A 16,354-nucleotide genomic window follows, 5' to 3' on the forward strand; every position below is an offset into this window, starting at 1 on the left:
TTCTAGAGAGTGGCTTTTAAATATTGTTGCTTTAATTAGCACAACTCTAGAGTAAATTAGGATGACAAAAGAAGAATGAACCTTCTGGTGGTAAGGCTTGCAGATATTGTCTTAAAGGTTATCATTCTACAAGAGGCCATTGGAACAATAAGAACACATGGAAGAACCCTGGCATGGAGGAGACCAATGAGGCAGAAAGAGAAGAGAGTCATGGAAACTACCTAAAGGAGATGAAGAAAGGTGAGAAGAAACAGTCTAGAAACAGCCATAAGAATCATGGAATCACTTCTCTAACTCACTGAAATTGACCAAACTTCCTGTTTGCAAAAACAAAGTATCTGAAAAATGTCAGCTTTGTTTCACTAAAATGGTCTTCCTCCAATCAAAAACAAGAAGAAACTGCAGAAGGTATATTCAGCTGACTCATCTAGTCTGTACTCTTAAGCAACTCCATTACTGGCAATGAACACCAGCAAAACACATGTGATTTCTTATTGTAGCATTTAAGTCAAAACATTTTTGTGAGAGCCATAAAAGCTGGCTTGTCCCAATCCACTAAATTAGAAGAAAATGCTGCCAATGTCTTAATGATTATACAGCTCTCAGGGTGACAGAGAGACAAGCAGGATCACTCAAATCCCTTGCCGCATCTTCAAGGAAGCCACTGTTCCATGGAAAACTTTTTTTTTTTTTTACTTTAGAGCAGAAGGGAGAGGGAGAGAGAGCTAGAAACATCAATGATGAGAGAGAATCATTGATAGGTTGCTTCCTGCACGCCCCATAATGGGGATTGAGCCCGCAACCTGGGCATGTGCCCTGACCAGGAATCGAACCGTGACCTCCTGGTTCTTAGGTTAATGCTCAACCACTGAGCCATGCCGGTCGGGGCCATGGAAAACTTTGAACCTCTTAGAATCAGAAGCCATCTGGAGTGGGCAAATTTTTCCAGAAAAGAGCAACTAGCTAGTACATATTGTAGGATATGAGGTCCATATGGCATTTGTTCCAACTACTCAGTTTTTTCACTGTAGTGAGAAAGCAGCTATAGACAAAACAAGCAAAGTTGTTATTTGTAAAATCAGGAGGCTGGCCGAATTTGACCCAGTCATAGTTTTTGGACCCTGAACATAGAGAAAAGCACAGAGATGAATCAGACAGTGTAGATTCCAGTTCCAGCTCTCAATGCACCAGCTGTGTCTATGCATTAAAATTTCCTCATCCCTTGAACTGGGGTAATTATCTACTAAGTTAAAAAAGTAAAGAATGTGAAAGTGCTTTGTAAATGTGTAGATCCTATGCAAATGAAGAAACTGGGGAATTGTTTCTGACAGCTCAAGGGGTCTTTCCCTACCATTTTATCTAGCAAAGGAAAACCCTGCTGCTGCCACTGGAGATGCAACAGTCACAGGAAAATCCCACGTCGTAGAGGCAAATGCCTGTTCTCCCCATTGCTGCCACCCACGCCAGAAAGAACCTGATCACTCAGGATTTTTTTTTTTAATCCCATGGAATGAATCCCTTAACCAAGTTAAAGAAATACTCCTAAAAGAAAGAGTGGTTTTTTAAAGGTACTTAGAGAGATTGTTTGGGCTGGGGTACCTATTTTCTATAAAGACAAAGTTACAGGATAATTTAAAATTGCAGAACCACTTCTAGGCAGTGATATAACAAATTATTTGGGTCACGGGTACACTAGGCCCTAAAGAGACCCTCCTGTCACTATATAACTTGTCATAGTGGTGGTGGTTTGCAGGGGAGAGGGCTTTCCCTTTTCTCCATGTTCTCCTCACTCTCCCCTGTGAGGCAATCTAGTAGGAGACTAACCTCTTATCTGGCAACCACTAAAATTGCAAATTACTCTTTGCCTGAGAACTATCCCAGCAGGTGAGCAAAAAGACAGAAAAAAGTCAATAATCAAAGTGTTTTATTTTGCTCAAATTTGGTTCTTACTCAGTTAGTCCATTGAAAGATTGCCCAAAATCTGCTATTCTTCAGCAATGATTAATGTGTTGAAGACTATCATTATCTCTGACTTTTCAAAGTTTCCAATAGAACAAATAAACCCCATATTTTAGCAAAGGGGAGGACTGGTTCCTGCTAGTGAGATATAAATACATACAAGCATACACACATACAAACTTACACACAACACATGGGCAGCTTTTAAAATTGTTTTGACAGACAAAACTTCATTGACTACTTGAACTAGAGTTCTAACAGAAATATAAATTAATGCAAAGCATGAATATAAAATAGTGAATATTTTAAAGTAAAGTAAACATGCTATAAATTATAACAATAGCTAATTTATTGTCTCCTCGGTGGCATTTTGCATGGATTATCTCCTTTTAGGAATTTCAGTATTTTAGGAATATGTGCATTACCTCATAGCAATGGGAGCCCTTAATTTGTATAACCTTTGGGAACATGTGGTTACTATTTTTAAAACTGACTGTTTTCTAGTCACACTCTATCCAAGTAAATATAACAGGAAAGGCAAGTCCATCTCCTAGTAAGTACTGGTTTGGTGGTGTGCAATGGAGCCCATTCTTTCTGGAAACACCGGCACAGTGGATTGAGAGTACTTCCAATGCCCTGCCTAGCAGGCAATTTCATAAGCTGGAAGTCCCTGAAGGCACACACCAGCTCAAAATTAACTGGTGATGTTGATTATCAACTACGTTGAGCTAGGATGGCATTTCCCTGCAGTTTAAGGAGAAAGGAAATACTTGATTTCACAGCTGTAACAGTCCAGGTAGATGGGCCAAAAACAATATTAAATGAGTTAATGCACTGGCTTCTGGTCTAAGAGTAAACCCATAACATTTTTTTTTTTTTTTTATGAGGAAGACAGTGGGGCAGGCTTTAGACCTTTAGACCAAGACAAAGCAAGTGTGTGAATGGACAAGAATGAGGAAAGTCCCTGACTAAAGTTACCTTCGTCAGTGGAAGCTGTCAGGTGAGAAGGCTTGAAACAAGCACTGTCAGCTTCAGAACATAGGGAAGCAGTCAAAATCTTGGAGCTTGTGCACGGAGACATCCAAAGAGAGCGTCCTGGGGGCACTGCCCGCTCTTGTGTGGGGTTAAAAGAAAAGTCACTGCTCTTTTTACCTGAGCTTCCCATGGAGCCCACAGTGTCCTTCCACAATGATGTCTCCACCATGGAGTTCTTGAGAGACAATGGTGAAGTGCCCAAGGGAGAGGTAGCATCCCCCACAAAGTTGCTGCCAATGTTCGCCACTGTTGGCACCTGAAGCGGCAAGTCCTGCAGCTGAGGCTGCAGATCCTGGGGGTTAATCCAGGCAGCTTTGTGCCTCGTGAACCTGACATCTGATGGGCAAGAGGGGTAGTCAGTGTCCAGGAGGTGGGGTGAACCATCAGTGTCACCAGAGTCATCACTCACCCCTTCCCAGGGCTCCACAGGAAAACCCTGCTGGCTCGAGGACTGTGACACCATCTTTCCAGGCTCAGGGCTGATGTGAAATTCCTTTATCGTACTAGATCAGGGCCTTGAATTCACCATGTGCCAGCAAGAGGGCTGGAGGATTTATCTGCAGTGAGTAAGAATCATTCAAGATAAATGAGGGCTCAACCATATTGTTAAAAGCAATTTCCATTGAGGATGTAAAAAATAAAGAGTTTGTACTTCACCCTAAATAACACAGTTAATCCATTTGGATCTATAAGTCAAAAAATAAAATAAAATCAGTGTGGTGAAGGCCTGGGGTGCAGAGCAGAGGCAGGTTAGAAAAGGACAATGGGGGAAAAGGGGGATGTTTGTAATACTTTCAACAATAAAGATAAAAAAATAAAATAAAATCTGTCATAAACTAGCAGAAAACATGGGGGTAAAAAAGGGTTTTCTAAACATAAAAATAATTGAAATATTATTTTCAATAATAAAAATAACTGAAACAAATATTATAAGGATAAAGTTGTATAATGATACTGTTGATAAAACAGATAAAAATGTAAAACACCCATGCATTATTCCAATAAAAGTAAATGTCAAAACAAAATTGGGAATATTATCTAGAAGTAAAAGCACATTTTCATAGTTTCTTTTTATTTAGATTGTGTTTGTATTTCAACAAAGTAGACAATGGCACATGAGATTCTGAACAATCAATAGCACTAAAAACTTTGTTTCAGCCCTGACTGGTTTCGCTCAGCAGATAGAGCATTGGTCCCGGGTTCGATTCCAGTCAAGGGCATGTACCTTTGTTGCGGGCACATCCCCAGTGGGGGGTGTGCAGGAGGCAGCTGGTAGATGTTTCTCTCTCATCAATGTTTCTAACTCTCTATTCCTCTCCCTTCCTCTCTGTGAAAAAGCAATAAAATATATTTTAAAAAAACTTTGTTTCATGTAATTTACATTAGCATATAATGTTTATATTATAATAGAAATATAAATTTATGATTAGTTTATCATAAGTAAAGAACACAGTACAACAAGGAACAGCAGCCTCCTGTTCACCACACCCTCTGTCCGAGGAACAGCAGCTGTGTGTGAAGCCTCCCCGCACCAGCCAGAGGAACCACCACAGCAGTGAACACACCCACCACAGGAGCTGCTCCCAACTGAGGAGCAGCTCCTACTACAACCGCCCGAGGAGCAACCGCAGCCCAAGAAGCCACTGCCACCCAGGGAGCAGCCACTGAACGACTCAACATCTAGATATCTCGGTGAGATCAAACATGGGTAGACAAAGAAACCCCAAAGGAAAGAAAAGGAGGACTCGCCAGAAAAGCAGCAAAGTGAAACCGAGGCATGCAGCATGACAGAAAAAGAATTCAGATTAAGGGTCCTAGAGTGCATAAACCGGATGGAGGAAAAAATCAACAACTTATGTAACAATCAAAAAGAAACGGATGAAAAAATCAACAAATTATGTAAGAACCAAGAAGAAATGAATAGTGATATAGCTGCAATAAAAAACACCATTGAAAGGTTCAACAGTAGACTAGGAGAAGTGGAGGATCGAATTAGCGAATTAGAAGACAGGGAAACAAAACACACACAAACTGAACAGCAATTGGAGAAAAAAATTAAAAGACAGGAGGAGAGCCTAAGGGAGCTATTGGGGCAACATGAAATGAAACAACATACGAATAATAGGAGTGCCAGAACAACAGAAAGAGGAACAAGACTTAGAAAACCTATTTGAAGAAATAATATCAGAAAACTTCCCTTAGGTGGGGAAGAAAAAAGTCACTCAAGCACAGAGAGTCCCAAACAAGGTGAACCCGAAAAGACCAACACTAAGACATCATAATTACCATGGCAAATGTTCAGGACAAAGAGAGAATCTTACAGGCTGCAAGAGAGAGACAGAAAGTTACATACAAGGAATCTCCCATTAGATTATCAAATGATTTCTCAACAGAAACACATCAGGCCAGAAAAGAATGGATGGAAATTTACAAAGTGATGCAAAGCAAAGGACTGAATCCAAGAATACTCTATCCAGCAAGGCTATCATTCAAAACTGAAGGGGAAATAAGAAGCTTCACAGACAAAAAAAGGCTAAGGGAGTTTATCACCACCAAGCCAGCAATGCAAGAAATGCTAAAGGGACTCGTGTAAAAAGAAGAAATAAAAAGCTCAGAAAGAAAAGAGCCACAAAAAAATGGAAATGGCTACAAACAAGTACCTTTCAATAATAACTTTAAATGTAAATGGACTAAATGGTCTAATCAAAAGGCATCGAGGGGCTGAATGGATAAAACAACATGACCCATATATTTGCTGTCAACAAGAGACCCACCTCAGAAGAAGGGACTCACACAGACTGAAAGTGAAGGGATGGAAAAATATCTTCCAGGCAAATGGAAATGAAAAAAAAAAGCTGGGGTAGCAATACTTATATCGGACAATATAAACCTCAAAGTGAAGGCCATAATAAGAGATAAGGGAGGCCACTTCATGATACTGAAGGGATCAATACAACAAGAGGATATAACCCTGATAAACATATATGCACCCAATGCAGGAGCACCCAAATACATAAGAAAACTCCTGGAAGATATCAAGGGAGAGATCGACAACAATACAGTCATAGTAGGGGACTTTAATACACCACTGGATAAATCCTCTAGACAAAAAATCAGCAAAGAAACAGCAATGCTAAATGACTCACTAGATCAGATGGACTTAATTGACATCTTCAGAACACTTCACCCCAAAGCCACAAAATATACGTCCTTCTCAAGTGCTCATGGGACATCTTCAAAAATAGACCACATATTGGGTCACAAACAAAGACTCCCCAAATTCAAGAAGATTGAAATCATACCAAGCATCTTCTCAGACCACAAGGGCATAATATTAGAAACAAACTACAATAAAAACAACTCAAAATACTCCAACACTTGGAAGCTGAATAGCATGTTATTAAACATTGATTGGGTTACCAATGAGATCAAAGAAGAAATTAAAAACATCCTGGAAACTAATGACAATGAAAACACAACAATCCAAAACCTATGGGACACAATGAAAGCAGTCCTGAGAGGGAAGTTGATAACTCTACAGGCCTATCTCAACAAACAAGAAGAAATGGTAGTAAATCATCTAAATCTACATCTCAAAGAATTAGAAAGAAAGCAACAAGAAAAGCCCAGAGTGAGCAGAAGGAAGGAGATAATAAAGATTAGAGCAGAAATAAATGACATAGAGACCAAAAAAAACAATACATAAAATCAATGAAATCAAGAGCTGGTTCTTTAAAAGGATAAACAAGATTGATGAACCTCTAGCCAAGCTCACCAAGAAGCAAAGAGAGAGGACCCAAATAAACAAAATCAGAAATGATAGTGGTGAAATAACAACAGACCCCACAGAAATACAAAGGATTGTTAAAAAATACTATGGACAACTCTACTCCAACAAACTAGACAACCTGGAGGAAATGGACATATTCCTAGAAAAATGAAACATTCCAAAACTTAATCAGGAAGAATCTAAAAATCTCAACATGCCAATAACCATGGAAGAAATTGAAGCAGTCATCAAAACGCTTCTAGCAAACAAAAGCCCAGGACCAGATGGCTTCACAGGGTAGTTTTACCAAACATTCAAGGAAGAACTAAAACCTATCCTCCTCAGACTACTACAAAAAATTCAATAGGAACACTTCCAAGCTCATTCTATGAAGGCAGCATCACCCTAATACCAAAACCAGGTAAAGACAACACAATGAAAGAGAATTACAGGCCAATATCCCTCATGAACATAGATGCCAAAATCCTCAACAAAATCTTAGCAAATCAGATCCAGCAGTACATCAGACAGATCATACACCATGACCAAGTAGGATTTATTCCAGGGTTGCAAGGATGGTACAATATCCGCAAATCAATAAACGTGATACATCACATAAACAAATTAAAGGAAAAAAACCACATAGTCATATCAATTGATGCAGAAAAAGTATTTGACAAAATTCAACACCAATTTTAGATAAAAACTCTCAGCAAGGTGGGAATAGAAGGATCATACCTCAACATAATAAAAGCCATATATGACAAACCCACAGCCAACATCATACTCAATGGACAAAAACTAACACCATTTCCCCTAAGAACAGGAACAAGACAGGGATGCCCACTCTCACCACTCCTGTTCAACATAGTACTGGAAGTCTTAGCCATTGCAATTAGACAAGTAGAAGAAATAAAAGCATCCAAATTGGAAAAGAAGAATGAATTAAAACTGTCCTTATTTGAAGATAACATAGTATTATACATAAAAAACCCTAAAGACTCCATCAAAAAACTATTAGACTTAATAAAAGAATTCGGCAATGTAGCAGGATACAAAATTAATGCCAAGAAATCTATGGCATTTCTATACACCAATAGTGAACTTGCAGAAAGAGAGACTAAAAAAACAATCCCATTTACCATCGCACCAAAAAAATTAAGCTACCTAGGAATAAACTTAACTGAAGAGGCAAAAGACTTCTACTCAGAAAACTACAGGACGTTGGAAAAAGAGATAGAGGAAGACATAAAGAGATGGAAGAACATACCATGTTCATGGATTGGTAGAATCAACATCATTAAAATGTCCATACTACCCAAAGCAATCTATAAATTCAACGCACTTCCCATTAAAATACCAACAGCATATTTCACAGACCTAGAACGAACTCTCCAAAAATTCATCTGGAATAAAAAAAGACCCCGAATAGCTGCAGTGATCCTGAGAAATAACAACAAAGTAGGTGGGATCTCAATACCAGATATCAAGCTATATTACAAAGCCACTGTTCTCAAAACTGCCTGGTACTGGCACAAGAACAGATATATAGATCAACGGAATAGAATAGAGAGCCCAGAAATCAGCCCGAACCAATATGCTCAATTAATATTTGACAAAGGAGGCAAGAACATACATTGGAGTCAAGATAGTCTCTTCAATAAATAGTGTTGGGAAAATTGTACAGATACATGCAAGAAAATGAAAGTAGACCACCAACTTACACCATACACAAAAATAAACTCAAAATGGATAAAGTACTTAAATATACGCTGGGAAACCATAAAAATACTAGAAGAATCCAAAGGCAACAAAATCTCAGACATATGCCGAAGCAACCTCTTCTCCGATACAGCTCCTAGGGCATTGGAAACTAAAGAGAAAATAAACAAATGGGACTACATCAAAATAAAAAGCTTCTGCACAGCAAAAGAAACCATCAACAAAACAACAAGAAAGCCCACTACATGGGAGAACATATTTGCCAATGTTATCACTGATAAGGGTTTAATCTCCAACATTTATAGGGAACTCATACAACTCAACAAAAGGAAGATAAACAATCCAATTAAAAAAATGGGCAAATGACCTAAATAGACACTTCTTGAAAGTGGACATACAGAAGACCAAGAGACATATGAAAACATGCTCAAAGTCACTAATCATCTGAGAGATGCAAATCAAAACAGCAATGAGGTACCATCTCACACCTGTCAGAATGGCTATCATCAACAAATCAACAAACGACAAGTGCTGGAGAGGTTGTGGAGAAAAAGGAACCCTCGTGCACTGCTGGTGGGAATGCAGACTGGTGCAGCCACTCTGGAAGACAGTATGGAGTTTCCTCAAAAAACTAAAAATGGAACTCCCATTTGACCCTGTGATCCCACTGCTAGGAATATATCCCAAGAAACCAGAAACACGACTCAGAAAGGATCTGTGCACCCCTATGTTCATAGCAGCACAATTCACCATAGCTAAGATCTGGAAACAGCCTAAATGCCCATCAGTAGATGAATGGATTAGAAAACTGTGGTACATCTACACGATGGAATACTATGCTGCTGTAAAAAAGAAGGAACTCTTACCATTTGCAACAGCATGGATGGAACTGGAGAGCATTATGCTAAGTGAAATAAGCCAGTCAATGAAGGAAAAATACCACATGATCTCACTCATTTATGGGTAATAAAGACCATTATAAACTTATGAACAAAAATAGATACAGAGGCAGAGCAGCACTGAACAGACTATCAAACTACAGCGGGAACCCCAGGGAGGGTTTGGGGAGGGGTGGTAAGAGATCAACCGAAGGACTTGTATGCATGCATATAAGCATAACCAATGGACATAAGACACTGGCGGGTAGGGGAGGCCGGGGTATTGTTAAGGGAGGAGGGAGGAGACATATATACTCTTTGTAATTCTTTTAAGCAATAAAAAAAAATTAATTAAAAAAAAAGAAGTGTTGCTAAAGTCCTACAATTGACTCCTCTCTGAGGGGGCGTGGCTAGGCCCTGGGGGCGTGGCTGGACTCTAGGACTTATTGAGCCAGCTTAAAGCCCTGCTGAGGAGCAGAGGCCCAAGCTGTGGTGGAGGTTACAGGTGGAGGCCTGGAGGAGTGCGCTTGCATCTGCGGCGTGGGCTCTTCGCGGGGACATCGGTGTCATCAGAAGCGCCAGCGCCCAGCTGAGAAGGCAGCGGCCCACAGCAAGCCGTCCCCGGCAGAAAAGCACGTCGAGGTGGACACGGCAGCGCTGTGCTGTGCGGGGAGTGGAGGAATCACGAGCCCCATGCCGCCCCCGCCGCCCCCGCACTGCTCGCTGCAGGACCTGCTGGTGGAGATCTTCACCTTGCTCCCTGGCACCGACCTGCCCAGCCTGGCCCAGGCCTGCACCAAATTCCACCACATCCTGCACATCGACAGCATCTGGAGACGGCGCTGCCGCGAGGAGTTTGGCGTTTGTGAAAACTTGCGGAACCTGGAGATGATCTGTATGTCTTACCGAGAAGTCTATGCGAAGCTGTTTCCATACAGACACATTTTGGGATTGTGGCAGCTAAATTATAGCTATAGAATACTGCTGAATGTCGTGGTGGACGGCTTATGCATTACTGGCTGGCCGTACAGGCCTTCCCTTAACACCCATGTGGATGGCCCAATGCATTTCAAGCCCTCGTTCAGAATTCGCCTGACGGAGAGGACATCAGCCGCGGTGGAGTGCATGGCAGGCCTCCTCGGCAGGCCCCACAACGGCCACATGCAGATTCAGGAGGATAGGCTCACCATCCAGTGCAAGAAGACAGACCACCGAGCGGATTCACCAGCGCGGCTTAGGGGAGAACGGGAGCGGGTGCTGGTGCAGGAGGACCGACAGCAGTATGACTGCCTGACCTACCGCCGCCTCTACCTCCCGCCACGCCACCCGGACGACCTCATCAGGCCAGGCCTCTTCCACGGCAAATACAATGCCTTCGGCCCAACGACTGTCATGCTCAGCTTCCATGGGAAGTATGCCAGGGTTACGAGGCTCATGGGAATAGGCACGAAGGCGTTAGAGATCCACCTCATGCGCCGCATCCAGCTTCGAGATGGCGAGATCTTCCGTAACTTCAACGAGGTCTCCCGAGTGGTCCAGGAGATTGACGAGCAGGTGACCCGGGAGCAGCAGCAGCAGCAAGAAGACGGGACTGAGGAAAGCCAGGGCCATGGTTGGCAGAGCCCTGCCCAGCCCAGCGTCCGGGAGTCCGGGGCTGCAGCTTCGGAGGAGCAGCCTGTCCGGTTTGTTCTGCCTGTGGGCGTGCGCTCAAATGACCAGAACTACCCCCGAACCTGCAGGATGTGCTTATAAAATTAAAACAAAATCTTTTCTAAACAGCTGTATTGAAGTATAATCAACTTATTATATAGATAAACTAGTGTTGATTTATCTATTAAATCAGTTGATGAACATTTGTGTGGTTGGCACTTTTTGGCTTTTATGAATAATGCTGCTATGAATAAAAAAAAGAACATAGTGTAAATCTAGAATCTATCTAAAATATAGTCTGCTCACTTTAAGCTCAGTTTTTAGCTTTGGTAAATGAGGTAATGATTAAAATGTCAAGAGCTTCACAAATGAGAAGCACGCTCATCACTGTAATTACAGGCCCAGCACAGTGTCTTTCTACCCTTCTCCCACTGTCCTTCACACTGTAAGGCTTCAAAGCAGCCATCAACAGCAAAAACAAGGCCAGAAAGGGAAAGACCTAGAAGCAAGCATTCGGCTTAGGTGAGTTTTACCTAAATAAAGGGTGGGGCACAAGGTGAGTATGAGAGTTTGGAGTCATTTCCAGGGTTTTCAATACCATCATTATGTATTGAAATTGGCTCCCACATGGATCTCTATTCCTGACCTCTCCTTGAACTCCAGGCTAGCATATTTTACTGCCTGGCATATGTCCAGTGGGCATCATAACATGATACATCCAAAAAAGACACTGATTTCCCCCAAACCTGTTTCTCCCTGATTTGCTCCATCTCAGGAAGCACACCTTCCAATAGCTGAAGCTACAAAATCTAGGAGTTATCTCTGATCCTATATTTCCCTAGCAAGTTTATATCTATAGCTACTACCCTATTTTAAAAGTCACCATCTTCTCCCACCTGGCCCTCCTCTATTTTTCCAATGGGTCTCCCCACTTCTACTCTTGTCTATTTATAATCAAAAGGCATTCAGAGAGATTTTTTTTATAAACTTATATCAGATCCCTGTAATTAACCTCCCCCCAGACCCTGCCCATAGCTGCCCATTAAATCGGGAATAAAATCTAAAATCCTTACCTTGTCCTTACAGCATGACATGTTCCTGCCTTTCTCATTTATCTTTGTCCAAACCAGGCAGCAAACTTTTGAGTCCTATAAACTCTTGCACACCCTAGTCCCTCTGCCTGGAATGTTTTTCCTCCAAATGATCACTCATCTGGCTCCTTTATGTCTTGTTGCATGCCTTGGTTTATGAATTACTTCCTCAAGAAGTCTTTCCTAACTACCTATCTTAAAGTAGTTCCCCCATTACACCCTATCACATCACCTTGCTTAATTTTCATCAGAGGAGTTCTCACTTCCTGGTATTTTTATTAGCTCTTACTGTCATTTACCTCCATCACCTGACTATAAGTTCCATGAGAGTAGAGGCCTTGTCTGTTCTCTGCCAGGTCACAGAGTTGTATACAAAGACTCAATAAAAATTACAGACTAAATGAACAAATTCAACGAAGTGGAAATAAAGTCACAAGCCGGAGAAACAATTTCTGTGATAGATATAACTGCTTTATTATTGTGACAGAATTATTCATACGGAGATAGGAATAATCCATGTTTCATAAATATATGAAAATTTTCTCACCCAGCAAATAGACAAAAAGACATATGAAAATGCTATGAAAAATCCTTGGCTTTTGTGTATTGGGGGATCTTCTGCTCGAGGTCACATCTTTTGGAGTAATGTAGATATGTTTATATGCCAACCTGAAATCACTGTTCAATCTCCAAATCATCACTCAGAAAATATCACAGAATACGGGGATAACTGGCAGAACTTGCTACCCTGAAGTGCTTCATCTTCCTTCTCCTAACCTAAAATCTTACCTTGTATCTCAGTTGCTCTTTGTCACATCTTTTCCTCTCCAATAATTTTAAATGTTATAGTTTCAAAAGAAAACCATGACTGTGCTTTAATAAAATGTCCAAAGCACAGAAGCCAAGAGCAGAAAGTGAAACTCTGATTGCACCAAGCACCACCAACCGTACTTCATTCCCAGACATAACATTGTTAACCATTTTATTCCTCCGAGACCTTTTCTTATGAGTTAACATACATATGTCAGATCAGAAATATGCTTTGTTTTCTTTTCTATATACACACATGGGATTATACTGCCATATTCTATAACCTACCTTCTTTTTCTCTCAATACTACGTCTTGAGGGTATATATCATATCATTCTTCTTAACTGTCTTACCACTTGCTATAGTATAAATGCATTATAGTTTACTTAGATGCCTATTGATGGAAATTTATTTTTAGTTTTCACTACAAAAAATATACAGCAATGAACATCTTTGCTCACATTGCTTCTTGTTGACTTTCTTTTACCAAATCTCTTCTGTTACTAGTTCCAATTTTAATTCTGCCTCCATAGTTCATGATGTCATTCTCTATTTCCAAGAAAATGATGTCATGTTTTAAGTCATGTTTTACTCTCAATTCTCTATACTTCATATCTGTTTTTGTGTGTGGCTGAGAAGGCTAAAAGGCTAATTCTAATGTAACCCTGATGTTTGGGGGGCTAGCAATCTGAATCTGTGCAGTAACCTAATGTACATTCTTGATAACCTATAATAAAGTCACTGCCCCTTTCCCACAATCTGCTCTTGTAAGACCTGTTACCTAAATGCTCACATTTTACAAAGGCCATAAACCATGAACCCCCAGAGGAGGTTATCAGCGCTGGCGCCAGGCCTCAAGGCCCCCATTCCAACACATGGGGCTTTTTGCAAACCCCACAGAAGGTCCGGAAGTCCCCATCCATATTTGGGGGGTCAAAGAAACCAAAGGGAATAAAAGAAGGGCTTCCACCATACTTGTTTGCTCAGACTTTGGAGGCAACTTCTCTGAGACCGCCAGTGTAATAAAGCTGTGTAACTCCATTTCTCTAAGTGTCACTTGAGTTTCTTTGGTCTTCTACAACATGGGAGGTGACAGATATAAAATCATATGAAAAATACAAAGCCTCAAACAAATCCCTGTATTTTTTATAAACAGATTAAAGTCAATAATTCAAAAAGAATATTATTTACAAACCTCCCAGGTACAGAACTGACTTAACTGCCTTGAGCAAAACAGACTTCTTTATAAAAAGTAATTTTCAGAAGCAGGTGCTTGCTCCACTTCCTTTAGAAAGGTATTCTTGCTTCACACAAATGGGTGTTGGCTTTTCCAGGTTATAAAATGAGAATCTTTGAGAGCTGAAATAGGCCCACAGAGATCAAAGCCATGTCTAAGGTCACAACTGGGTATTGGCAGAGAGAGGATGACAAGCCAGGTTGAACACTCATTAAGGAGCATGAGTTTCTCTGAGAGGCAGATTGACATAGAAGAGAGAGTAATGATTGGGCCTTACTGATAAGTCCAGGCCCTACTGATAAGAGGTCAACATGTCCATTTCTTGATCTTTAGGTAATCCATAAATACTATCATATAGTTGCTAGTTGTGTTGCTTGTTGCCACATTGCTTGAAGTCTGTTAATTATTCAATTAGACAAATATTTCTTGATCATCTACTACATTGTTTTTATTTTGGTAGCACTGGGTTAACAGTTGTGACTAAAATAGGCTTCCTGCCCTCCAGTTGTTTACATTCTGATGGAGGGAAGATAGTGACTAAACAAACTTTCATATATTCCAGGTACTGATAGGCAGTAGGTAATGTGCTTCTAAGCAATGTGTGACATCTTTTCAAAGTGCTTCCCACTGTCATAAATGGGGTCCTTTGAATAAGAGATGGTTAGGTACAAAGATAAAATCAATTTCCAAAAACATTTTAAAGGTACAGAAGTCCTGAGTGTGTCCCTTATGGATCTGAGGAGTTGTAATTGGATGGTCCCACTCTGACCACTAGGTACACTGGCTCTTGGATCTAAGGAGGTGGTAATCTAGCCTCTGCCTGAGGCTACCCAGCAGAAGTTAGCTGTAAAGCAATGCAAGTTGCCCTGGGGCCTTGGAGCAGCTGCAGTTTGTTAAGTAATTTTCAAATTACAAAGGGCCGGGCCTTTCATATGCAAAAGCCTCTGTGCACGGCTTGGGCGGGGCAGGGTCCCAGGGGATCAACAGGGCGGGCAGAGCGAGCAGTATGGCTGCTCTCAGTCCTGCCCTCAGAGGGCCCGGCAATCACTGCGAGCGCCTCTGAGAGAAAGCTGCCCTCGAGTTCCGACCGATGCCAGACAGTCCCATTTCTCTCCTATGAGTCTTGGTCCCCAGAGTCTCGTCCGGAACTGGAGCTCAGAGCTTGAGACTCCCTCCCGATTGAAAAATACAATCGTGTCCTCAGCCGCCAGCCCTCTCTGCATGCACCTCTGCACCTTTGTATTTTACTTCCGCACTGCACCTCCTCTGAGTCTCTTACCGTCATTTCTATTGAGATTTTCCTACACAGGCAGCTGCCAAGGCCCTAGAGACAAAGAGAGACCCTAAAACTCCCCAGCCAAGTCATTATAGATGGGTCCCTGTCCATTGGTCAGTGGTCTTGTCAAGAAAGACTACATCACTATGGCTGCTTCAGAGCCACATTATTGGCTGCAAAGATGCAACCTTTTTAAGAGGGCTGGGCATGAGCCACCATGACCTTTATGGGGACCTCACAAAATCTTTCAGACCATAAGCAGCCAGCACTTTGTTGGCAGATGAGTGGCTTTAGCTCCTAATTTCCCTAACAATGTTGAAGTTACTCCATGAATTGTCAGACTTAGGATTTAGAATTTCTCTACCCCAGCACTACTAACTGAAAACACAAATAGGACCATAATAGCAAAAACTCATCTTAAATGTTAATTCCTCAGTGAGACCTCCCTTGTTACCCTATAAATAATGGCAACTGTTCCTTTCCCTAAAAGTTCCTCTCCCCTTCCCAATTCTTATTTTTCTCTTTACTCCTTATCACTAATCCCTATTAAATTGCAGCTCAGTGACTAATAACCACTAGAATGTAAAATCTCTGAGAGCAAGTTTTAAACATTTTTTATTTTAGATATTGTTTTGTTCCCTGAACTAGAAAGAGGCACATGTAGGTAGTCAATAAATATATTCTGAGTATATAAATGAAAGAATGAACAAACAAATGAACAGTATCTAAGTATGGTTATGTTGATAATTTCTGTTGCCCAAAAAAGAAAGTAAAAAAAAAATGTCACCCTTTAGAAAAAATTAGAGATCATAACCTGAAATGTCTGCCAACCACTTCCTTAGAAAGAATGTTAGAGAATAGGAATTACAAACAAGACGTGAGGATAAAAAGTAAAATCTATTTCTATCAATTTTATGATGTCTTAAT

General features: G+C 41.0%; 1 protein-coding gene and 1 pseudogene across 5 annotated transcripts in view; one reads left to right on the forward strand and one right to left on the reverse strand.

The window, feature by feature from the left end:
* RUBCNL (rubicon like autophagy enhancer) overlaps window positions 1-16,354 on the reverse strand; it is a 79,883-nt gene that overhangs the window by 45,771 nt on the left and 17,758 nt on the right. For all 5 annotated transcript variants that reach the window (XM_070407484.1, XM_070407486.1, XM_070407485.1 and 2 more), the window contains exon 2: window positions 2,938-3,551. In XM_070407484.1, coding sequence (XP_070263585.1) covers window positions 2,938-3,457 — 520 coding nt within the window. In that variant the 5' untranslated portion in view covers window positions 3,458-3,551. The remainder of the gene's footprint in view (window positions 1-2,937; window positions 3,552-16,354) is intronic.
* On the forward strand, window positions 9,589-12,104 carry LOC139006254 (F-box only protein 31 pseudogene; annotated as a pseudogene).

The sequence above is a fragment of the Myotis yumanensis genome, unplaced genomic scaffold (genome assembly GCF_028538775.1).
Source record: "Myotis yumanensis isolate MYYU_CA2020_CCGP unplaced genomic scaffold, mMyoYum1.0.hap1 SCAF_3, whole genome shotgun sequence".
NCBI lineage: Eukaryota > Metazoa > Chordata > Mammalia > Chiroptera > Vespertilionidae > Myotis > Myotis yumanensis.